Source organism: Eleginops maclovinus, chromosome 4 (assembly GCF_036324505.1).
Source record: "Eleginops maclovinus isolate JMC-PN-2008 ecotype Puerto Natales chromosome 4, JC_Emac_rtc_rv5, whole genome shotgun sequence".
In the NCBI taxonomy this organism is placed as follows: domain Eukaryota; kingdom Metazoa; phylum Chordata; class Actinopteri; order Perciformes; family Eleginopidae; genus Eleginops; species Eleginops maclovinus.
Window position 1 is genome coordinate 31,159,315 of NC_086352.1, and position 26,043 is coordinate 31,185,357.

Below are 26,043 nucleotides of genomic sequence, written 5' to 3' on the forward strand. Positions count from 1 at the left end.
ATCAGACTGTTCTCTGTGCCATTCTGTCTGAAGGGTTTGCTGGAGTAATGAATACCATGATGAAACTCATCAACTTCCTCAGGGCCTCCTCATCCCATCAGCATCGACTGCTGAGAGAATTTCTGAAAGAAATGGAGGCAGATGCAAATGACCTACTACTCCACAACAATGTGAGATGACTGAGCAAAGGGAATACACTGGGACGCTTCTGGTCCATCCGAAAGGAAATAGCTGCTTTCTTACAGCAGCTCAAGAGTCGAAAAGCAACACCGTTTGCAAACTTTTTGCAAGATAAGCACAAGATGGATGTAGTGGCGTTTTTTGTTGGACATCACAGGACACCTTAATGAGCTCAATTTAAAGTTGCAGGGTCAGAAACAGTCTGTGTGTGACTTGATGAAAACGGTCTGCTCCTTCCAGATGAAGCTGGACATTTTCAAAGAAGATATCCCAGGAGAGTTCGAGCACTTCAAACAAATGCGGGAACAAATTCAGGGTGAGAGAGACATTTCCCCTTATGTCGGCTTAATAGACAAGCTGATGGAAACTTCTGTCAATGATTTGACAGCTTCAACCTTGGACACTAGCTCCTCCTGCTAATCGAGAATCCATTCCTTATCAGAGAAATCAGAATTTTCAAAGGAGGTGACACAGACCTTCAAGTGGGCACATCCTGGATCTTTACTGTTAGAGCTCACTGATCTGCAAGCAGATTTAGCTCTGAGAGCATTTTGAAACAACTGACTCTGCTATTTTCTGGTTACAGATTGTGCCTGAAATGATGTTCCCTGGTGTAACCAAAGTAGCACTACACACCTTAACCATGTTTGGATCAACTTACATCTGTGAGACAGCTTTCTGTACGATGAACATTATTAGAACAAAGTACCGTTCCAGGCTCACCAATGAGCATCTCCACATGAGCATGAGAATGGCACCAACCCCATTTAAGCCAAGATTGAAACTGCTGGCAGGACAGTTACATGCCCATTTCTCTCACTAGAAAAGGAAGTAGGAAAGGGAGGAAGGAGAGGAGGAAAGGGAGCTGCTCAAAGCTCTGCACTTTTCTTTTATTCAGTCAATTCTGCCCTGTTCTATATTACCTGAAATGTAGGCATTAGCCTAAGGTTCCTGTGTTATTTTATTTGAAATGTAGTTAATACATGTTTAAAAAAAGGGGTGGGCAGCTTTAAAGGTCTTTAGTTAAAACATTTTTTGAAAGATGCAGTTTTATTTTATTCAAAAGATTCTGAATGTTTTTACATTACTTGAAGTATAGGCCCTAAGTTCAGGCTGCTCAAAGCTGTGTTTGCACTTTTTATTTATTTTATTCAGAAGAAATTCAGTCTCTGTTGTCTGTTACTTGAAATGTAGTAAAGACAACTACAGTATTGTTTTCCATTCAAATGCCATACAAGTTCAGACTTATCGGTATGTTAAGTATATTACTTTGAAAACACTTGACATTTGACAATAAATGACTTTATTTGATTTTAATTGAATACCCCATATCTATATTATACAACACTTAATTGGCCCATGTGTATTTGGAACAATATTAAGTTGAGGAATGTTAAATGTATTCGAGGATTTGGCCTTTCTTGTCAAATGAATAAATATATGTTATTAGATTAAAGCTGTCCTCCAAATTTCACTGAAAATCTTTTTGTTACCTAAAAGAAATGAAAAAAACCCAGCTTTGTCAAACTTAGGTTTATAAGATATAGTACATTTATAGTAGAAAACTTAATGCCTGTATATCAATTAAATGTGAGCTTTAAGAATTAATATTCAGTTAAACAAAACAGGAACTTAAAAATAAATGAGGAAATTCTAAATGCTCCGCAGGACTTGAACGTGATTGGCTTGCTGGTAGACAGCACCACGGTGAGCGATTGGAGCCTGCAGGGACTACCCAGCGACGACCTGTCCACCCAGAACGGCATCGTGGTAACCAAGGCGTCCCGCTATCCACTGCTGATAGACCCCCAGGGCCAGGGCAAGACCTGGATCCAGAACAGAGAGCGGGACCAGCAGCTGCAGGTGAGCAGTATGAATGTAGTGTATGTGCTAAAGTAGTGGTCACCGTGACGCCCTCTTTGGCTGGTGGAGTGCTGTTTGGAAGCCTCGTCACCATCTTGATTTTTGGCCATCACAATGTTGTGTTTTGGCAGTTTCATCTTGGTTTATTTGAATATTGACACATAAACCATCAATTATTTTATTTATTTTTTTCTCATAGATTTTTTTTTAAATCTGACTTTTATTACAACCACTGTAGTCGCTGCTGGATATTCGAAGGAAAGCAGGTTTAGGGCACTGAAGTATTTACCTGATGTTGTCTGTCTCTGTCTGTGTCCTAGGTGACGTCTCTGAACCATAAATATTTCCGCTCTCACCTGGAGGACAGTCTGTCTCTGGGGCGCCCCCTGCTGCTGGAGGACGTTGGGGAGGAGCTGGACCCCGTCCTGGACAACATACTGGACAAAACCTACATCAAGTCTGGATCAACTTATAAAGTAGGACTCCTGTGATGTCTTTCTCCTCAAGGAATGTTAAACTTACTATATACTGTATATAAGTCCAACTATACATTCTCGATGTGATTTCTTCTTTCCTCTCCCGGCTGCAGGTGAAGGTAGGAGACAAGGAGGTGGATGTGATGAAGGGCTTCACGCTCTACATCACCACCAAGCTGGCCAACCCGGCGTACAGCCCTGAGGTCAGCGCCAGGACAGCTGTGGTCGACTTCACTGTCACCCAGCGAGGCCTGGAGGACCAGCTGCTGGGGAGGGTCATCCTGCTGGAGAAACAGGTCACTACATTCAGCTAGATGGTTATGTAGCCTCTTAGTCGCTTGATTGAGCTTTTTGAGTCCAGCAGAGTCTGTTACCCTACTTTGTGTTACTTTGCTTGTGTTCCAAATAGCCACCAAAAATGTACTTAATAGCCAATCTGAGAGCGTAGATCTTGTAATCCTGACAAAAGAGAAAAATACAAGTGTTTATAACTCCAATTTCACAGTTTGAGATTCACTGCAATGAGATTGTTAGATTGTGTGACATCCAAAAGGATCTTCTTATATTCTTTCTTTATCTTCTGAACTTCCAGATGGATTAAGTTTGGATAAAACATGTCACAGTGTAACAGACAATGATTTTTTTTACAACTCAAGCCCTGTGCATTTACATCTTCTCTAATCCTGAATTTCAGGAGCTGGAAGCAGAGCGAGGAAAGCTTTTAGAGGAAGTGACATCCAACAAGAGGAAGATGCAGGAGCTGGAGGACAGTCTCCTGTTCAGGCTGACCAGCACCCAGGGGTCCTTAGTGGAGGACCAGTCTCTGATCGAGGTGTTGAGGGTCACCAAGACTACTGCTCTGGAGGTACTGTCTGTGAGCCTACTGGTTGTCTTTAATGGAATGTAATATGCAAAGTATCTCCAATTTAAATGACATGTTATCTTCCAGGTTAGTGAGAAGCTGACGGTTGCTGCGGAGACAGAGCTGAAGATCAACCAGGCGAGGGAGGAGTACCGTCCGGTGGCCACCAGGGGGAGCATCCTGTACTTCCTGATCGTGGAGATGTCGCTGGTCAACATCATGTACCAGACATCTTTGAGGCAGTTCCTGGGACTCTTTGACTCGTCCATGCTGCATTCTGCCAAGTCACCGCTCACCTCCAAACGCATCAGCAACATCATCAGCTTCCTCACCTACAAGGTGCTTCAGTCAAAAGAAGTCACCCTAAAATTTAATCATCCGCCAACAAAGATGATCTGCATTTCTATATTTGTTCCAGGCGGGAACCTGTATGTCCTAAAAGTTTCTTTCACTCTAACACTCCTGAGGTTGCCAAAAGAAGTATGATTATATAAATCTCACACATTTTTTACACTTAGTTAATATTTTTCTGATGAGTTTATACGGCTTAGAAAACCAGAATTTGGTCATCTAGAAAACCTAGATGGGGACAACCAAAAATCAAGATCGCAAGAGCCAAAAAACACAAACAAGATATCCATGGGGAATATGTCAAAAATGCTTAAACTGCAAGTTTTGAAGCAGTAATCCAATGGGTGACGTCCAATGACTACTTCCACGTCTTGGTCTATAGATACAGTAGATAGAGTGATAGAAAGCCTTTTATTTTCATTAATACTACATATACACAATGAGATTTTGTAGTGCAACCCCGTCACACTGCGCAAACAGACAGACAGCTAAAACACACAAGCAATCATAGGAGGGATTTTAAATAAAGTGCTTCAAATAAAACTTATTTAAAGTGCATGTAGCTACACAGGTCCAATGATTAAGGCCACGAACATACTGATGTCTTTTGAAGTTTCATTCTCTCCCTTTCGCTCTCTTTCTCCGAAGACACCGTATAAACTATAAGAAATAAACAATTGGAAGTTTACAATTTTATACAAACAGTACAAAAAAAGTGTAAAGCACACTATTGAATATTAACACACACATATCAACAAATGAGAAACATTTACTGTGCGCGCCTCTGAACCCTGTAGATTATTTCAAAGGCCTGCGTGCACCCTCTTCTGCCGCCATGTTACCTCCTACAATGCCATGGCAATGCCCTCTGACCTGAATGTGGTCATGTGACTCACCGACCACATCCCAAGTATGAATCATTCTACATTTCGCTATCCAGCTAATACTCTACATTTTACAATTGTATAATTACACTCAAAATCATACATTGATAAGAAAAGCACACAAATTAACATCCTAACATAAACGTTTCTCAGACTGTTAACGTGCACATGACTTGGGTAATTAAAATAATACTGCAATTAGGACTGTTGTTTTTATAGCCTGGTGGCCAAGGGTTAAAACAGTTTTTCAGTCTGCATTCATTTGAGAAATCCAAGCCTATAAGAGTCGTTGTAATGATTCAAACTGGAATACCTGTGTGTCCCTCCCTCAGGTTTACTGTTACACAGCCAGGAGTCTGTTTGAGGAACACAAACTGCTCTTCACTCTGTTGCTGGCTCTGAAGATTGACCTTCAGGCCCAAAACATCTCGCACCCCGAGGTGCTCACCTTCGTTAAAGGTCACACTCCCACCCTCCTCTCCGTGGTTTCCTTTTTAATCCCCGAAGTATTTCAACAGAAGATGCTGTTTGTGTGTGTAGGTGGAGCCTCTTTGGATCTGAACTCTGTGGAGTCCAAACCGCGACGCTGGATCCTGGATCAGACTTGGCTCAACCTGGTGCAGCTCTCCAGCCTGCCGCCCTTCTCCCAGGTCCTGACCCAGGTACTGCCCAGACCCAGGTAAAGGGGAGCTGGTAAAGCTGGAACACAAAGACCCACCAGAGTCATGTCTCCTCCTGTCCAGGTGAGCCAGAACGAACGCGTCTGGAGGACGTGGTTTGATTATCCAATGCCAGAAGACGCCCCACTGCCTGATGGGTACGAGGAGAAGCTCGACACCTTCCGGAAGCTTCTACTCATCCGAAGCTGGTGTCCCGACCGAACCACCGCTCAGGTCTGAAGCTTTAACTCTGCAGGACACATCTTACTGTGTGTTGCTGTTGTACTGTTACAGGACATATCTCGCACAGCTTGTCTCATTTTCCCTTTGATGTTTGTCATTGAGAATGAAATACATTGTTTATTTGTGTGTTGAGCAGGCGCGCCGCTACATCTCAGACGCTCTGGGTCCACAGTACGCTGAGGGTTTGGTTCTGGACTTAGACGCCATGTTGGCAGAGAGTGACAGCAGGACGCCGATGGTCTGTCTGCTGTCCATGGGCTCCGATCCGACCGAAAACATAGAGAGGCTGGCCAAGAACAAGGTGAAAAATAAATGATGGGAGAGGTACAGGAAATTACAATAGATGAAGGAAAGAGGAGACAATGAAGTAATCAGGGAGAGAGGAAGATCTGTAAACATTTTTGAAATAATTAGTTAATTGACAGAAAAGAGTTAAAGCACTTATGGATGAAGTTTTACTCTCTGCCTGCAGGGGGCGCCGTGCCGGCCAATCTCCATGGGGCAAGGCCAGGAGATGCACGCTCGCAGGCTATTGGCCGGCAGCATGACGGACGGAGGCTGGCTCCTCCTCCAGAACTGTCACCTGGGGCTGGACTTCCTGCCAGAGTTGCTGGACACGGTCGCCACAGCGATGGCAGACAGCGTGCACAAGGGTTTCCGTGTGTGGCTGACCACAGACGTGCATGAGCGGTAACACCAGACACACACTGATGATTTATCAGAAAAGGAACTTAATATAATTTGAAATGTATAAAACTGTGTTTGTTTGTGTACAGATTCCCCATCACCTTCCTCCAGTCCTCCATCAAGTTCACCAATGAACCTCCTCTGGGTAACCGTTTCATTTGATTAACTAAAACTTTAACTAATTACTTTTAAAGACTATGAGGAAACAGCACAGACATCAGTTAACACTAACTGTGACCCTATAAACATTTTTAATGTCGTTAAAATGTAATTAAATTAAACCACTTTACCAATATTTCTCTTTATTTTGAGTGACAAAAAAGAGCATTGTTATAGCCTATATTAGCGGCACACAATGAGCTCAGTCACAAGGACAGAGACTAACTCATGACAACAGAAATGTTCAGTATAAATTCGTAAATTATACACTTGTGATTATATAAAACTAAAATAGTAAAAACTAACAAGGACGTTTGACACGGGATTAAGACTGATTAAAATGTGACTAAATGTACAATAGTTGATAAGAAACTTGATAATCTTCCTCCCAATACTCCTCTCTGCTCTGTAACAGATGTTTCAATTATAACATGAATTTGTTAAGCAGTTTTCTTCCTCCCTTTTGAGATTACAGCCGCCATTCTACTTTCGATATGTTGTTAGTAAGACGTTCTGTTGTTAATGGCTTATTTCACCATCAAAATGATCATATGTACAGTAGTTCATTTTATAATTTTTTCGGTGATAATTGTGTTGTTCTTATGTGTGTACCTCAGGGATGAAGGCAGGTCTGAAGAGGACTTTCAGTGCTGTCACTCAGGACCAGTTAGAGATCAGCAACCTGCCTCAGTGGAAACCTCTGCTATACGCCGTGGCCTTCCTGCACACCACCGTACAGGTCTGTCTGCACATACGCTACATTTACCACAAAACCATATTCAGATTCATAACTTTTAAAAGGTGACTCTAGTAGAAAGAAACTGAAGTGTCTTCCTGGAAGATTTGGAAAAGATCCCCTCTTTCTTCTCTACTTCCCTACCCCATCAGGAGCGCCGTAAGTTTGGTCCTCTTGGCTGGAACATCCCCTACGAGTTCAACCAGGCAGATTTCACCTCCAGCATGCAGTTTGTGCAGAACCACCTGGACGACCTGGACTCCAAGAGAGGAGTCAACTGGAGCTGCCTGCGCTACATGCTGGGTCGGTACCATTAGTTCAGTCTAAAACAGAAGAAGAAGATGCATTGGACTGGAAGTAGGGATGTCATGAGAACCGATACTCTGGTAATAAGTTGATGCCATGATTCAAAGTATGTTGTTTTTGTCTCCATGGTATAACGGATACTTTTCCAGGGGAGGATAAAAAACTAGGGATATGTATTAATGGCTAAAGATTAGTGCTGTCAAACGATTAAAAAATGTAATCGAGTTAATCACAATAACAGGTTGTGATTAATCACGATTAATCACAAGTTTAAAATACTAGTATTTACTTGTATTTTTGGGGGGAGATAAAACAAATACATCATGTGTGGTGTTGGAATAAACAAATGCATGACAAACTGGTTAGAGGAATCAAAGTTTTTACTTTATTATAAGATCTCAGCTTAGTTGTGATAATTTCTGAACTAGAATCTATTAATTTGCTGAGTAAAAAGTGTCAGGGAGTGCTTGGCATTGCCCACAACAACCGTAATGAACTGCAGACTAGAAGGATTAGCAGAAAACCACATCAAAAACAGTTACAAAGTGACATCTGCTACAAAGTGAATGTAAACAACTTGCCTGTAAAGAGTTTGCAAAGTAACATCTCACCCAAATGAATGCTATAGTGAGTAACAGTGGGCCTATTTAAGAAACAGAATGCCATAGTGTATTTGAAGATACAAAGTGAGCAGTCCCTTTTCACTCTTAGTTGAATAAGATTATTTTAAACAGCATGAACTTGTGTGACATGACTCAACCTGTTCATACAGTCTACTTTACTCTCAACCAGTTGCTCAGGCAGTCCAGCTTGTTGACATTTTCAGATGACAGAGCGGACCTCTTCTTATGCACAATGTGGCCTGCCAAAGAAAACAGTCTCTCACATGGCACTGTTGAGGCAGGTGTAGCCAAGTACCTCTGTGCAATATGGGCCAGCTTACCATGAGCACCAGTGTGTGCGGCCCACCACTGTAGTGGACATGCCTCTATGCTGACACTGGGCTCTGCTTTATACCTGTCTACAGTTTTGTCTGTGGACAGTGCCTCATCAGACTCTGACTCTGACCCCATCAGTAGGAGGGCCATATTCTTCTTCTTTGGTGGCTCTGGTTCAATTTCCTCTCTGGATGGCTGTGATGCAGGTTCTCTGTCCTTCAGCATCTCACTCAGCTTTTGCCACACCTCTTCCCTCTCTGCTCTGGGCAGGCACCTGAGGTCCTTGAATCTGGGATCTAGAGCTGTTGCTACCTTTAGCCATAACAGGTTTGTTTTGTCCTTTCTTCTGTTGAGGTCCTCTGTGAATGCAGTCTTGAAGCGCACTATGTAGGCAGGGTCAACATCTGAGACCTCCATCCTACGCAAGAGGTGGCAGAGTGCAGGCAGCACTACAGAGCAGGACACATATTTGTCACCACCCAGGAGCTCAGTGACATACCTACAAACACACAAAACCAACAGTATTAATGACTACACTTTTAATTCATTTAACACCCATTTAGGGGACAGGCCTAAAATTATTTAGTACAATAACAAAGTGACTATTATATTAATTGTATTTGCCAGAAAATAAAATTGGAGATGATAAGTATTGGAGATGGGAAGTGACCTTACCTGCATGGCTCCAGCAGTGTTTCCAACTTTGCCAGCCTGTCATATTCAGCTGAGTTAGCATGGCTAATTTGTGCTTCTGCTGTGCTAGCGTTGCCTTCAGTGAGTGTTGTTTTGGACACGCTTTATCATTTCGCGATCCATTTAGCGATAGCATTGGTTAGCTTAGTTGTTGTGGCTTTGTTGACAGACTTGCCCTTGCTGCACTCTGCCAGTGTAGTTTGGCAAACACGGCTTGATGCTGTCTGAGTGCTAGCATCTTTGCTAGCATCAGCCAAGATGTGCTTTGCCCGAAGATGGTACTTCAGGCTTGTTGTGCTTCGGTGGAAAGACAGTTCATCACTGCAATATGTGCACACAACTTTGGTTTTATCTAAACTTCCGTCTGGAAGCTTTTTAAAACGAAATGTACCGTTAAGCACACCAGGGAACGCCTCCTCAGTCATCGTGTTATCTGTGTTTGTGACGCCTTTCAGTAATTCAGCCAGGTAAACATTTGCACTGGAATTACGGTAGGAAGTTGGGGTCAAACTTGATAATATGATTAATTTGCGTTAAAAAAATGTTAACGCGTTATGGTTTCAAAATTAATAACGGGCGTTAACGCATTAACGTGGACAGCCCTACAAAAGATATAAACGTGCTGGATAAATGTCCTTCTTCTTGGAGTTATAGAACATTAGAAAACATAAATCCACAGAGAGCATGGGAATATTAAGTTATTGTCAACACTTTCACACACAAACCAAGAAGACAGACAAACTCTCTCTCGGTTTATTTGATTATATTTTTAACAGCGTAACCTCACTCTGTCCTTGCAGGTGAGGTGCAGTACGGCGGCCGGGTGACAGACGACCTCGACAAGCGTCTTCTGAACACCTTCACCCGTGTGTGGTTCAGTGAGAGCACCTTCAGCGACACGTTCTGCTTCTATAAGGGCTACAGCATCCCGGGAAGGGCCAGGACGGTGCAGGACGTCCTGCAGCACATTGACACCCTGCCGCTGGTCGACTCGCCGGAGGTCAGAGCAGAATCACAGCAGCGTTAAAACATGAAGCTTGACACTTTTTATTTAGTGTTGGGCTGTATGTTTAAATTTCCGATGTAATGTTGTGCATGTAATTTCCAAACCCCCGAACAGCTTCATCATTAAACCTTTCACTTCCTGTTTGCAGGTTTTCGGGCTCCACTCTAACGCTGACATCACCTACCAGACCAACCTGGCCAATGAGACGCTCAGCACCATCATCAGCATCCAACCAAAGGACTCAGGGGCCGGGGCCGGGGAGACGAGGGAGACGAGCGTACAGAGACTCGCCGCCGAGATGCTGGAGAAGCTGCCGCCGGACTACGTGCAGCACGAGGTGTGTGTCTGGTGACTCACTTCTGTGAAAGTAAAAGGACTTTGAGATGGGTTTTGTAGGAGAAGTATCAACAGATTTGTATTTGGTAAACAATCCATTTCTACTAGGTAAAAATTCTACAAAAATAATGATCATTGTTTGGATTAATTTTCTGAGGAAAAACTCACCATTTCCAAGATTTAAGTGATACAAATATAAAAAGAAAAGTCTTAAATGTAGCAGAAAAGGACATCCATATATAATTTCTGTCGGATAACTACAATAGATATTAATACAAAGTTTGTGTGATGATACATAATCAGTCACAGTTTATTTATATAACCCAATATCACAAATGTTACATTTGTCTCAGTGGACTTTCTTTGGACAGTTTGTACACCCTCTGTCCTTTGACCCTCACATCGGACAAGGAAACCCGTCAATTAAAGGGGGTAAATGGAAGAAGCCTTGGGGAGAGCAACATAGGAGGATCCCTCCCCCAGGACGGACGGACAGACGTGCAATAGATGTCGTGTATAATGAATCTATACACGTGATTTGGTCCTCTGCAGGAATATGAATAACTGTTGAGTGTGTTCTGAAGGTTAAAGGTCAGCTGAAGAAGATGGGTCCTCTGCAGCCAATGAACATCTTCCTGCGACAGGAAGTGGAGCGCATGCAGTGCGTCATCAGCTGCGTACGGAGCACGCTCACCGACCTCAAACTGGCCATCGACGGTCAGCACACACGCACGCACGCACGCACGCACGCACGCACGCACGCACGCACGCACACACACACCACACACACACACACACACACACACACACACACACACACACACACACACACACACACAGTAGCAACCATAAGTCTCACTTCACCAAAACAGATCCATTATAGGAACATGCGTCTTTTTTACAGACAGTTATGAAACATAGCCTACTGACCTGATGAGTTGGTGTGAGATCCTGAACCGGAGGACACTTGCTTCATGCATCCACCATTTACCGGGAAAGTGAGCACCGCAGCGGGGTCCACACACCGCAGCCAGTCCGCTCGGAGCCCTTGAGGTCAACAGCGTCCCATCCTTACTGTACACAGCTTGGATGGTTCCCTGCTCCTGAGGTGTCGGACGGTTTTCCAGAACAACTTTGGTGCTGACCGAAAGTCTGTCTCCATGGCTTCTCCGAACTTCCCCCATACCCGCTGCTTTGCCTCGGCCACGGCTTCTGCGGGGGGTCCCCTGCTGCTGCCTCCCCGGAGATGCAACCACTAGGGATGCACCGATGCATCGATGAGACATCGGCATTGGCCATTGGCCGATGTTAGTCCTATTTACCACCATCGGCACATGTTTATGTTTTGCTACGTGACCGGGAGAAGTCGCATTAGCTTCCGTGTTTTTAAATCTGAGGAACCAAATCTGAAGTCAGGGCATCATTTTAAAGGATTAGAACAGTGACTGTAGGTCTCCCGTAACTTTAAAGTCATTCGGGGGGGCGTCTCCTCTCCTCTGTGAGGAGCTGCTGCTGCACGCTGTGGGAGGCCGTCGTATATATTTGTGACTTTGTTACACTTGCTGCTACTCACGTTAACTTCCAGAAACTTACTATGGCTCGCTCAACCTCTCTCGCGCGCTTACACATGCACACACGTATCCCCCACTCTCTTTCTTAAAGGGATAGGCTGCCTTAGTCTGCATTGTGCTACCATTACAGTTTACATTGTAAAACATCGGCCATCGGCATCGGCAAAAATGTTATTCTGATCGGTATCGGCATCGGCCGACATTTTTGCAATCGGTGCATCCCTAGCAACCACAGAAGTGACTGCTGCAGCGACTTTGACCCCGTCCGGGACAGGATGCAAGTCTCTCTTACAACTCTCTCCAGCTGCTGTCTGGCGGAAAAGCCACTCCACGTGCAGTCTTGGATAATTATGGAGCTCAGGTTCCCGAAAGTGTCATTGGGGGTGGTCAGCTTGCAGGGGATTTCCTGCTGCTGCCGCCGCCGCCGCTACTGCTGCTCATCGTCCTGCCCTAAAAACTGGGACACCAACTCCAGTTTGTCCCCCAGAGAGGGACACAGCAGCCCGACCCTGCCAGACCCCTCCACTGCCCGGATAGGGGACATGGGCGAGGTCGGCACCAGCTCAAATTTGTTCCGTATGTCCTCGCTTGGCGCTGTGGGGTCGTGATGGTCGAGGTAGGAAGAGGTAGGAGAGCAGGCGTTGAGGTCAGGTGACTCGGACCTGACTCCGGCCACATGAGACTTCCTGCTGTCTAAGTTCAGAGGGGCATGGCCGGGGCTGGTGGTGGGGATGATGAGAGTTGAGGTGCTGCTGGGAGGAGGCCTCTTGCCGGACCCTCTTCCGAGGCGGCTCCACATGCTGAGGGAGTGTGTCCGAGTAGGGGGCAGCATAGTTGTGCTGCTGTTGGAGGACGGAGATGTGGAAGCGCTTCGTGCCGGGGTCAGCTCGCACCATGATGGTCACTGGTTTCCGGGAGTTGACCAGCCGACAAAGTTTATGCTGCTGCTGCTGCTTGTGCTCCACCGTCACCACATCGATCTCCTCTTCATCCTCATCGTTGTGATCTTCATCATCTGTAAAGGACCACATAGAAGGTAATACATGAGACTTCCTGCTGTCTAAGTTCAGAGGGGCGTGGCCGGGCCGGGGCTGGTGGTGGTGATGATGAGAGTTCAGGTGCTGCTGGGAGGAGGCCTCCTGTCGGACCCTCTTCCGAGGTGGCTCCACATGCTGAGGGAGTGTGTCCGGGTAGGGGGCAGCATAGTTGTGCTGCTGTTGGAGGACGGAGATGTGGAAGCGCTTCGTGCCAGGGTCAGCTCGCACCATGATGGTCACTGGTTTCCGGGAGTTGACCAGCCGACAAAGTTTATGCTGCTGCTGCTGCTTGTGCTCCACCGTCGCCACATCGATCTCCTCTTCATCCTCATCGTTGTGATCTTCATCATCTGTAAAGGACCACATAGAAGGTATTAGATGAGACTTCCTGCTGTCTAAGTTCAGAGGGGCGTGGCCGGACCGGGGCTGGTGGTGGTGATGATGAGAGTTCAGGTGCTGCTGGGAGGAGGCCTCCTGTCGGACCCTCTTCCGAGGCGGCTCCACATGCTGAGGGAGTGTGTCCGGGTAGGGGGCAGCATAGTTGTGCTGCTGTTGGAGGACGGAGATGTGGAAGCGCTTCGTGCCAGGGTCAGCTCGCACCATGATGGTCACTGGTTTCCGGGAGTTGACCAGCCGACAAAGGTTATGCTGCTGCTGCTGCTTGTGCTCCACCGTCGCCACATCGATCTCCTCTTCATCCTCATCGTTGTGATCTTCATCATCTGTAAAGGACCACATAGAAGGTAATACATGAGACTTCCTGCTGTCTAAGTTCAGAGGGGCGTGGCCGGCGGGCTGGTGGTGGTGATGATGAGAGTTCAGGTGCTGCTGGGAGGAGGCCTCCTGTCGGACCCTCTTCCGAGGCGGCTCCACATGCTGAGGGAGTGTGTCCGGGTAGGGGGCAGCATAGTTGTGCTGCTGTTGGAGGACGGAGATGTGGAAGCGCTTCGTGCCAGGGTCAGCTCGCACCATGATGGTCACTGGTTTCCGGGAGTTGACCAGCCGACAAAGTTTATGCTGCTGCTGCTGCTTGTGCTCCACCGTCGCCACATCGATCTCCTCTTCATCCTCATCGTTGTGATCTTCATCATCTGTAAAGGACCACATAGAAGGTAATACATGAGACTTCCTGCTGTCTAAGTTCAGAGGGGCGTGGCCGGGCCGGGGCTGGTGGTGGTGATGATGAGAGTTCAGGTGCTGCTGGGAGGAGGCCTCCTGTCGGACCCTCTTCCGAGGCGGCTCCACATGCTGAGGGAGTGTGTCCGGGTAGGGGGCAGCATAGTTGTGCTGCTGTTGGAGGACGGAGATGTGGAAGCGCTTCGTGCCGGGGTCAGCTCGCACCATGATGGTCACTGGTTTCCGGGAGTTGACCAGCCGACAAAGGTTATGCTGCTGCTGCTGCTTGTGCTCCACCGTCGCCACATCGATCTCCTCTTCATCCTCATCGTTGTGATCTTCATCATCTGTAAAGGACCACATAGAAGGTATTACATGAGACTTCCTGCTGTCTAAGTTCAAAACATCGACTTGCTCATTTACTGAGATGTTAGCAAAGGCTAGTGTGGGAGAAAACTTCCAAACAAACATTTCAGTGCCTTTTTGTGGCAATTTCTTTTTGAACATTTGTGTGAACAGAAATAGAGCTCTCAAAGAAAACACAGGAATGATCAGAGAGTGCAACATCAGTCACTGCAACCTCAGAGATGTTCAGACCCTTTGAGATGATTAAGTCTAGAGTGTGCCCCTTGCTGTGCGTCGGAACCATTACATGCTGAGTCAGTCCATAGTTATCAAGAACACAAAACAGTTCTTTAGCCCCTCTGTCCTCGAGCTTGTCAACATGGATGTCAAAATCACCAACAATGACTAGACGGTCAAAGTCAATACACATTATAGACAGCAGTTCAGCAAAGTCATCAAAAAAGCTTGCACAGTATTTGGGGGGTCTGTAGATGTTTAGGAACATAGCTCGAGAGGAGCATTTCAGCTGAAGGGCCACATATTCAACAGATGGGAAGGTTCCATAAGAGGTCTGCTTGCATTGAAGGGAATCATTAAACAGAATAGTAACTCCACCCCCTTTCTTATGCATTCTTGCCCGACTAAAAGTTGGGAGGGGTTGATTCGATAAAAACAGCTGTGCTGTTATTTTGGTCTATCCAAGTTTCAGTTAAAAACATAAAATCCAGATTGTGCTTGGTGCATTGATTAAAAATGTCTTTCCTGCTAACGACCTGATGTTTAGTAAAGCTAGTTTCAGCTTGTTGAATACACTATCAGTCTGAGTTTGTGTGACAAGCTGTGACTGACGTGGAATCGCAGCTAAATTTGATAAATTCACACTAACAGTTGAGCGCTTTCTGTTTCTATGCTGATTCACCGTTCGTAATCTATAACCTATCAACACAGATATCGGCCAAGCTATTGGCAGGCAGGGTCCTGGCTTGTTCTGGAAAGAGTTGAGAGTGCCAAACGCCCTTGAGCCTGGACCCAGAACATATCAGTTAGAGCTTGTTGCCTTTTTTACACACACATCCTTATCAGGCTCCGGAGACAGCTGATTCGGTCTCGAAAGGGGAGGAGGTGGTGCACGTTTTGTTTTGGATGATTGTGGTTGAGGGACGGGGTTCTGCTTGCGAATCTCGTGAACCAAGTTCAGGCAGGATTGTAGGCAGTCACTGAGCTGCTGGTTGGAGTAGTCTGGGCTCAGAAAGCTGGATGGCGGTTTGGGTGTTGAAGGGAGAGTATCCTCAAAGGCGTTGATAAGGGGGATGGGTGGCAGTCGAGAATCTTCCTTTTGTGTCATAGGGCTCCCATAATCACGACTCTCCTCAGGCAGGTGCAGTGATAGGTCTCCAAGGCTTTCTATGCACTGTGTTGTGTCTTTCTCCTGTTTTGATTCCTCTTGTTGCTTGTCCTTGGCATAGGGAGCAGATTGATGATGCAGGCAGTTGAATATGTTGGAAATAAACAATTTTACTCCTGACTTATTCAGAAAAAGTCCATCTGCCTTAAAAAGATGTCTGCGGTCCCAGAAAAAAGTTACAATTGTCAATAAAATGGACAGAATGTTCAGTACAGGCAGTTGAGAGCCACGTGTTCAGTGCAAACAATCTGCTGAATCTCTCCACTCCTCTTCTGACTGGCGGTAGAGGGCCACTGATGAACACCTCAGCATTTAGAGAGCTGACAGTTTTCAAGAGACATCTAAAGTCTTCTTTCAGCACTTCTGACTGTTGTTTCACGACATCATTTGTTCCAATGTGCAGTACCACATTTTTCACAGTCGGCTGTTCAGCCCCAATATGCAGGATCTTGTTAGCCAAGTCAGAGATCATATCCTTGGGAAAACAGAGTACTTTGGTGTTGTTTAGACTTTTTAAATCTCTTACAGCAGAGTCACCCACAATCAGAGTTTCGGGCCTAGTTGTTAGCTTTCCCTGTAGCCTTTTACCTTCTGAGTAACTTTTGGTCCTTACCCTGCTGTGTGAAGAAGACAGGTTATCCAGGTCATCAGAAAAAGATCTTGGGTTCTGTGTCAGTGGAGCATATCTGTTCTGAAGTGGCATGCTTGGTTGTTTAGGAGGAATGTTCGCAGTCCTCCCTTTAGCAGCTGATTCCTAGTATTAACTGGGGTTGAGGAGGCGCTCTGCCTGGGTGATATCAATGCAGGCCAGCCGGTCGCATCACAGACCTCAGAGCGCTGGGCTCTGCCGGTTATTCGTCCTCCCAAATCCCATGGAGATGATTTACTCTTAGGCTTTGCACCCAGAGAGTTCCAGGGAGGACTACCACTTGTAGATGTATCACCCAGCCCTCCTGTTCCTTGGAATCCTTATAGCTGCTAAATAGCTGTGAGTTAGCATGCCCTTGTCGATTCTTTTGGAAAACTGGTAGTGGTGTCATTTCAACATAGTCCATTGCGGTTAATTATGGAGCCCAAGTTTTTTTTTTGTTAGGATGTGACCCCAAAAAACAAATCTTTTTAAATGTATGCCTGCTGCAGGCAAAACGCAGGATAGCACTTTCATGGAAAATGTAAATAGTCCAAGAATTGGTAAATGGCTAAAAGAAGTGTTTGCATGTGTCTCATTAGAGAAAATAACCTATTCAAGAAAAACAAGAACTATTTAAACAAGTGTGGGGCCTTTTCCTTACCTATCTGGAACATGCGGGTCTAGAGAGCACTTTGGAGATGAGTAATGTTCCTCTGCTGGGAGAAGGATGGAAGCCTTTTATATCTGCCTACATGTTTGTATATTTCCTTACATAGTCTACCCACATGTTTGTGTAGTTAATTTTATTATTTATGTTGTGTATGTGACTTTTTATGTACTTTTGTATGTCTTGTGGATGTCTATGTACGCTAAAAAACAATTAAAAAAGTGTTTAAAAAAAATAATTCTCAAAGTTAGTAAGGAATTCTTGCCATCTGCATTCTTAAAACTACGCCAACCTTTATCTCAAAATAAGCCCATATAGCTCATATTCAGTAACTGCCTATAGTAGACAATAAGTCTTGATTCAAAAAACTGTAAATAAGTATGTTTTGCTTTATATTAGCCTGTAAAAACAGCGTATGATGCTTACACTGAGAAATTCTCTCTTGTACTGAGAAGAACATAAGTAAAACTACCTTGAAATGAGACAATATGGGCTACCATGACTGCAGTTCAGAAGCTTTTATTGCTGAATTGTAGGCTGTTTTACTTCTTATCACAGAACATTCCTTATGCCACCCAAGACAAACTTTCACTATGATCTTGGAGTATCCAAGGACATCAATGATTTTCTTACATCACTTTTAAACCAACATGTGAACAGAAAAACTCCTTTGCTTGCATTTCAACATGGCTCATTTGCACACAAAAAAACCACAAAAAAACAAACAATAAAACAATCTCCATGTTTAATTAGGCTGGGGGGGGGGTAAAGAGAGAGGAAGGAGACAGAGAAAGGGAGGGCGAGAGAAAGATACGGAAGGGGTGACTTCGCCATCATGGAGTTTGTCCCCGACCACTTCAGTCTGTATCACCGAGAGGAGTGTGCAGATGGTTTTTGGATAGGTGAGGTGGAAAACGTAGTAGCAGCCCATGAGGTGAAGCAGCGTTTCATGAAATTTCTCACGTGGAAACGTGCACAATGTTGTAGCTCCAATGGTGAGAAGGCATTTTTCCTTTTCCCAACAGGACAATTGGGTTTGCTTGTGTGGGCAGGAAAGCGTCCGTGTTCTCCAAGGGCTGCAAAGACAAAGTGGACAACATTAAACATGACTGCTGTTTCTCTCATGTTGGTTTTAAAGCGCTCCTGCTGGTTTACATGCAATTGATTTGTTCTCTGTTTGTGAGCATGTGTGTATGTGTGTACACCGGCCCTTACAAAGGAAACATGAGAGTCATGTTTGACTCACCGTTAAAACGTTCAACTAAATCAAAAGAAACAAACAAAAATCGGATATGAGAAATAAACACTGAACTCAACATTCCCATCACTAAACCCACCACACATATAACTCACCGAAGTCCATGGTCAGGGGGGGCTTCATTACACGCTTCACCACTCCATAGTATATTGGGCCTTAATATTGAACGAATCCCATTTTCTGTCAAGTTTATCAAGAAGTCAATGTTGTCCGTTTCAACAATTCGACGAAACTCGTCCATGATCTGAAATGGAAAAGAAACACAACACAGGCAGCAACGCCCCCTCCCCCCGGACAGCCCACCACCTTAACTGACTACTTTTCTGCGGGGAAACCCTGCACTGTCAGAGTAAGAAATACAGATTTTAATGGAAATTATGACTTTGTATGTCAAACTTGGCCTTCATCAAAAAAGCCTCCTTTTGCAGCACTTACAGGCTGGCAGGCCTTGGGTGTTCTAGCTGTCAGTTCTCCTAGGCAATCTAATGGTCCCAGACCTTCACACTGCCTCCACCGCACTTGACAGATGGCATGAAGTATCAGTCTAACATAACAGGTGGTGGTAAAATAGTTGATTTATAAAGAGTGAAAAGTGGTCTTGAAGAAGAAAGGCTACCTTACTCTCGCCATGCCATATACTGTGGACAGCATTTGATTAGGGGACAGGAAATAGATCAAACTGGCACAGAGTATATAACATGGAATGGGTATGTATGGTAGCCTTCCTTCTTCAAGACTTCTTTTCACACTATACAAATCCTGTTTTACCAACTCAGATGTTAGACAGATACTTCACGTCATCTGTCAAGCACGGTGGAGGCAGCGTGAGGGTTGGGACCAGAGATCTGCCTGGCTGTAATTGCTGCAAAAGGTGGCTTTTTTGGTGAAGGCCGAGACTGGAGTACAAAGTCACAATTTCCATTCTAATGTCGTCATGTACTGTTTACAACTGTTTGATGCATTTCCTGAAGGATACTCTTATGTGTGTTTCCATTGATAACAAGAGAATTCAAGGTGATCATACATTTTTGACCAGTAGTGTAGATTATTTTATGGGACTAATGGTCATTGGTCACTGGATAATTTCTCACGTTACAGCTAATGACCTCTGATGGCATACTGGTTGAAAATCAAGGAAACAAAAGACTGCAATGCAGTCAGACTGTAGTACAATACAATGCAACCTACCACTTTAACTATATTACCTGAAACCCACTTAGTCTAATAGTTTGACATGCAAGTCAAATGTAAAATACCTGTGAGTGTGAATGACTCATCTTCGCTGTCCCTCGGTCGGGATACTTGGTTGTCCCTTTTCGGGGTACTCGTCCTGGGTGATGTTTCGTAGATGACTGTTGAAGTGATGGAATCACAATCACTTGGGGGAGAGCCAAGACTCTCATCAGCATCCCCATCTGGGCGTTGCTTCTAGGCAAGTGGAACTTTGGATTTCACAGGACTTTTAATGTTTGAAAGTCTCTTCATGAGTCTCTTTGACACATCTTCCTGTAAAGATATACATCTCATTTAGACAGGCAAAGCAACGCCATTTTCATCCTCTAAAACTATAATGACAACAATTTGTAAATACCCACACTCTCCGATGACTTCTCCTTTATCATTGGGTAATACTCCACTAGGTGCTTAGCCGTGGAGGTGACTTCATATCTTGTTGGATAACGGGAGTCCTCAGATGCTCGGGCAATGGCTATCATGTTTGTCATTGTGTTACGGATGGGGCGGCAGTAAAGCTCCTTCGACAAAGTGACCTCTTGTTCTTTTCCCAGCCTCTGCTTCTCAAAATATGAACGTCTCACCTTCTCCAGCTCACTGTCAGTGAAAATAACATACTCCATGCCAGAGAATTTTAAAAGATTGCTGGGAGACGCCACATCATATGGAGCCGTTGATGACCTAGCCATAGCAGAGGGGCCCTCATCCACCTGTAAATAATAAAATGAGAACATCAGTGAAGATATTCAAACATTAACAAATTCAGCACTAAATGAATATCCAAGATATTGTAGGCTACCAGAGTAAACTAATCTTGTGACTGGTTAATCATATTAGTTATGATATTTCAAAAACATCACATGCAGCTGAATACAGAGTAATACTGGAGTACTTCTTTAATCAAATTAACTAAAGGGCCATCAATTGTTACTAAACAAGTTGCAGGTGTAGAATTGAGCAGCTGGCAGAAATTTGGAAGCAAATGACAATAAATCTGACCTAGTTGATGGTATACAAGATAACACCTATATTGTATAACAGAAGTATAATAATCATGTAAAAGCATAATAACGATTATTGTAGTATAATATCAATAATGATAACCTTTATTCTGCACAATAATTTGTTAGTCCAGCTTAAGTTTGCAAAAGACTTAAAGGCATGTGAGACCCTAGGTGAGAGAAAAGCTGGCGTGCCCTCCAGTGGTTTAGTGCTAGTGTTACTAGTTAGCTACTGTAGTGCTTCTTACATGGTCCTCCATGTGGATTTTGAGCTTTTCGTCGAAGAAAGTGCTCCGGACCAGGAAAGAGATCCCTAATGTCATCTCTAGATAGTGTATGCAGCATATCCTCGTCGATATTAGATGCTGTTGAGTATAAAGCACAAACACAAACACTAGTTTCTTGTGAAGAGGTCTAGAGTGTGCCATCTATTACCAGCAAGTAAATAGCCTACTAGTTAACCCAGAGCCTGTTTAAATTTCTCTGGTTAACCTCAATATCTACAGAGAGTGTCTAATAAGACAGGCTTTGATATCTATGCTAGTTAGCGATACCTATCTATGCTAACTAGTGCCTTAGCATGAACTTGATGAACTAGCCGATTGAAATAGCTTAGCTATTTCATATTGAAGTGAAAAATGAATTAAACAACATTACCTCTGAGCGTGGCAATCGTAACATCATCGAAATATTCCATGTCAGATACATTTAGTGGCAATAAATAAATTTGTCTTGGTCACTTTTCTACGGAGCCCCAGATATGACATGGGAAAAAAATAAAATAAGTTGTGGCCACGAAATATTAATTCGTTCCCACGAAATAGTAATTCGTGGCCACGAAATATTAATTCGTTCCCACGAAATAGTAATTCGTGGCCACGAAATAGTAATTCGTTCCCACGAAATAGTAATTCGTGGCCACGAAATAGGTATAACGTGCACTGGACAGCTGCGTGAGCAAATCGAGCGCCAGTAGAAGCCTAGGTGTCGTGATGCCCAAGGTGAGTGTCTGTTTTCTTGTCCTGTCTTCTTGATATGCCCTACAGTTATTTAGGCTAATTAGGTTTGTGTTTAATACTTTATTACAACGGGTAACGTTAGCTACCGTCTCACCCGACTTACAAACTTCGTAGCCATACTATAGCCTAGGCCTACTACACGGCGTTCTGTTGTGCAATGTGCGGTGGTAAACACATCGGAGCTGCTGCCCTGCACAGACATCAGTAAGACACTTTTCAAGTAGAGCTCAGTAAATGTGACATATAGCTAAAACCTTGTCCGTATTGTCTTATTAAAATTACGTGATGATCATAAATAAAGTCATCTATGATCACAGCCAATATGCTATCAACAATAGACCGGTTCCAACCCCCTTAACAACCGTTGTCAAGACGAACTCAGAGGACAAGCAGGCTCCGAACTCAGAGGGCAGCCCATTGGGATAGCCAGACAGTCAGGTAGCCTATAGCCAAAATGACAACAAGGAAAGGCATGCTGCCAGGGTATTTACAAACCCTGGTAAACAAAGCAGCAGAAAATAGGTATAGAGGAAAATTGGACTATATTTCTGGAGTAGACCCATATGAAATTCACAAAACAGAGTTCAAAGACAATCTAGACCTGTGGCCGGACATTACCTACATCCATGTCGGGATGTATTTGCTTTTCAAGGAGAGCATGTCATATCTGGGGCTCCGTACTTTTCTTCTCTCTTCAAAAAAACCAAACAGGTGGAATGTACCAAATGGTTTCCCACCGGAAGGGGGAAAGTAGGTAATCCAAATAATAGTCAAATGTACGTGGCATTCCTCCTTGATATTGATTTCACTTTATTGTATTGGCACTGTAAGTTCAAGTATGTTAGATAAATGCTTTATTTATTATTTGACCATGGACAATGACATTAATTTTGATAACACATTTGTTTTGATAACAAAATGCATTGTTGCAATGCATTGCAAATAAGGAGAAAACATTGGTTGCATATATTGCAAAAGAGATACAGAATTGCCATTTCATTTGAAAATGAGCATGGTTCTGAGATAGGAGATATCAGAGGTGGGACCAAGTCACTGTTAGGCAAGTCCCAAGTAAGTCCCAAGTCTCAGCAGTCAAGTCCAAGTCAAGTCCCAAGTAAAGACAGAGAAGGGCAAGTCGAGTCCAAGTCCAAGTAACACCAAAGCCAAGTCGAGTCCAAGTCCAAGTCCCAAGCTTCTTCGAGTCCTGAACAAGTCATCATGTACTCTTCACTTAATAATGCCATTATCAGACTAACGATCACACAATTTCAACATATCAACCTAATCTTCAGTATTTTTTTATACATACAGATTAAACTATGCATATATTTTATATATCTGTATATACGCATGCGCCCAAAGACCTTCAAAGTATTGTGTGTGAATGGTGGGTTAGAAATGTATGAGCACGGAAGGCACCACTGTCATCCTAAAGTTGGTAAAGCGCCTTGACTAGTGAGGCATGGACTGTGTGGATGCATGTAACTGGCATTGATGCTTCAGTGGATGCCAGTTACAGTAGGTCAACATTTTGCTTAAATCACAAAGAAACCTAATATTTCAATAAAACAATGTTTAATCTGCATAACAATTAAGCAGCATGACTACACACAATGAAAGGTGCTGGGGGTAGGCGCTTGAGAGACAGACAGACAGAGAGAGAGACAGAGTACACCTCCCTAATCTTAGTTATTTGTGTACTGTATGTGAGTGTGTTCGTGTTGTGTGTGTGTGTGTGTGTGTGTGTGTGTGTGTGTGTGTGTGTGTGTTCTCATCTGATCTGGTTGTGTGTGTGTGTGTGTGTGTGTGTGTGTGTTCTCACTCGTGCCATGCCGTTTGCTTTCAGGTGATCAGGAAGGGCTGGTTGACCATCAACAACATTAGAGAGAAAGAGAGAGACATACAGAGAGAGATCAAGATGAAGAATTGCATTTGCAAAAAATTAAACTGGATAGCAGTGTGTCCGACATCTGCGAGCGATGGGGACGCATTATAATGCCCCCATGGCTGAACACACGCTCTACTGGAGCGCTGGAAGCAGGAACAGCTAAGACCCTCATGGCCACAGGGAACAATGATGGAAGGTTACTCTTATTCGTTGCCCAAAAGAGTAGAGCATTCTGTCCTTCACATCTGTCCAGATAGTGACTTAGCTGAAGTGCAGGACTGTCAACAAAATCCTTCTTGGGCCTTTTGCGGTATGCTGCAAACAGGCCCTGCTCTTGACCAGTGGAATCATCTTCACGTTCTTCCTCCACAATCGCCCCAGCCCGATGGAACTCAGCAGCATCCTTTAAAATAAGATCTGAAAAACATTTGAGATAGATATTGAAGAGCAAATGTTATAATTCATGGAACAAGGTGCCATCATATCAGTTACAGTTATACATCCCTAAACCACAGGCTTACCCTTCACTTTATCAGCCACTTCCTCCTTGACATCCGGCGTGACCATCACATGGGGCTCCACCCACTGAAGAGAGAAGAGGGGATCCAAAGCAGCCGCTTTAAGGTAGACTGGATCAGAAAAGGGTGCCGATATTTCGTCTTGATTGTTGTCCATTCTCACATTGATAAAGATTCCCCGAAATCGTTTTTTCAAAGAAGCTTGGAGTGCCTTGACAAGGCCTCTCAGGAATGTGACTTCAGTTTTCAGGCTCTCCAAGTGATGATTCAGAGATAGAACCGAGGGTAAAACATAACTGATGGTCACCACGTTTTCTCCCTGAGTCATATCTGTTGCCTCCCCAAATGGCTTCAGGATATCCAATAGCTCAGTCATCAGATTCCACTCTCTTGCCGAAAAGGACATTTCCTTGTGCCCCACGCTTTCCAGTACCTGACACAGCTGTGTTTTGTCATACTGCAGGGCTGCCTTAACCTGTCTGAGTTGTGAATTCCAACGGGTTTTCACCGCGGCAGGAATACCCCCTCGCGCTCCAAACTCAGCCTCAAATGCCATCTCCTCTGCGTGCCGACTAACGTTGTTCTTCGTTGACTCATGTATTCATTTGAAATAGAAAACGCTCGAGTGACATCTAGTGGCCAAACGTTGGTATCCTGCACTAATATTACTCTAATCTCTACTGTATTGGAAACGAATGGATATAGCTACAAGTTACTCAGCACAGCTGCAAATATAGTGTTTTCCAAATTGCGGCGTCCACTGTAAGGATAAGTAATTAGCCTATTTGGCTGATGGCATTTACTAGGCCACAGATTTTCCTGCAAACAACGTAAGGCTGTCTGCCAGTGGCGACTCATGAAGGAAGCCAAAGGAATATGATTACAACAAATGGTGACGAGAATAGTCGTAAAGCTACATTGAATTGTGCATTTAGAATTTAGTAAATAGCCTATTTTACGTGTTTATACAATCTACTATGTTGACTGTGTAGCCTACGTGTATTTTCACCCGTGACTGAAAAAAGGGGGGAAATAGCTGACTCGCACGTAGCCTAAAGCTGACTGACGTTCCTCCAGATTTACCAGGGAGAAAATAGTTTACTTCAGGCCTACGAACATTATCAGACCAGGATATAAGCTAGTACACTTTGGCAAAATAGGACCATCTTGGCTGTGAAAAGTGTGTGATTTAGGCTATTTTGTTTCTCATGCAGACCGGACGCTCGACTTCTGTAACATGTCTCAGGTATCGGCCAGTAGGCTCTGCCCGCCCGTCCGCTTTTTTAGTTTGTTTCTTTGTTTTTCTCGCAGAAGTGAATGAGTCTCTGGGGTGTCTTGGTCCACGATCAGGAAATTTATTTTTTGACTGGAGACATGTCAAGTCATTACAAGTCAAAGAGGCAAAGTCCGATTCAAGTCTCGAGTGAATAGTTTTCAAGTCCAAGTCGAGTCGCAAGTTATGGCGAATTTTATCAAGTCGAGTCTGAAGTCATTAAAATAATGACTCGAGTCTGACTCTAGTCCAAGTCATGTGACTCGAGTCCACATGTCTGGGCGATATGATCAACACTCAAGAGATGTTGCAGCAAAGTGATCAATAGATACAACACCAGACCACGTTTGATGTAGGTTAAATGCTCAACATTGTTTCAGTCATCAATGATAAGATGTTTGTTTGATATTGCTCACTGTGTTCTTGATTTAAGAAAATATTGTTCTTAACTCAAGAATTTATATGTCTTAAAATAAGGAGACAACCTGGTTGCTCAGATGTTGCACAAAATGTGAGCTCATTTCTAGATCATTTGAACTCAAAATAAGCTGCAAATTCTTGCTTAGAAAAAGGAAGATATATGTTCTTGGCTTTTGTCCACTAACAAGATGTTTTTTCTATCAGCGCTTCAAACTAGAAAAGACCCAGATTAATTTCTCCAAAATAAGTAAATTTCCCTTTCTTGAAAATCACTTTTTGCTG

The 26,043-nt window shown here is 44.1% G+C and overlaps 1 protein-coding gene across 1 annotated transcript in view; it reads left to right on the plus strand.

Annotated features, from left to right (window-relative positions):
* LOC134863090 (dynein axonemal heavy chain 5-like) overlaps window positions 1-26,043 on the plus strand; it is a 123,159-nt gene that overhangs the window by 92,810 nt on the left and 4,306 nt on the right. Inside the window, 16 exon segments of the mRNA XM_063881360.1 lie at window positions 1,849-2,043; window positions 2,364-2,519; window positions 2,633-2,815; window positions 3,214-3,384; window positions 3,469-3,720; window positions 4,949-5,075; window positions 5,157-5,278; window positions 5,360-5,509; window positions 5,655-5,819; window positions 5,991-6,208; window positions 6,295-6,350; window positions 6,982-7,103; window positions 7,253-7,403; window positions 9,838-10,037; window positions 10,192-10,380; window positions 10,964-11,096. Coding sequence (XP_063737430.1) covers window positions 1,849-2,043; window positions 2,364-2,519; window positions 2,633-2,815; window positions 3,214-3,384; window positions 3,469-3,720; window positions 4,949-5,075; window positions 5,157-5,278; window positions 5,360-5,509; window positions 5,655-5,819; window positions 5,991-6,208; window positions 6,295-6,350; window positions 6,982-7,103; window positions 7,253-7,403; window positions 9,838-10,037; window positions 10,192-10,380; window positions 10,964-11,096 — 2,590 coding nt within the window.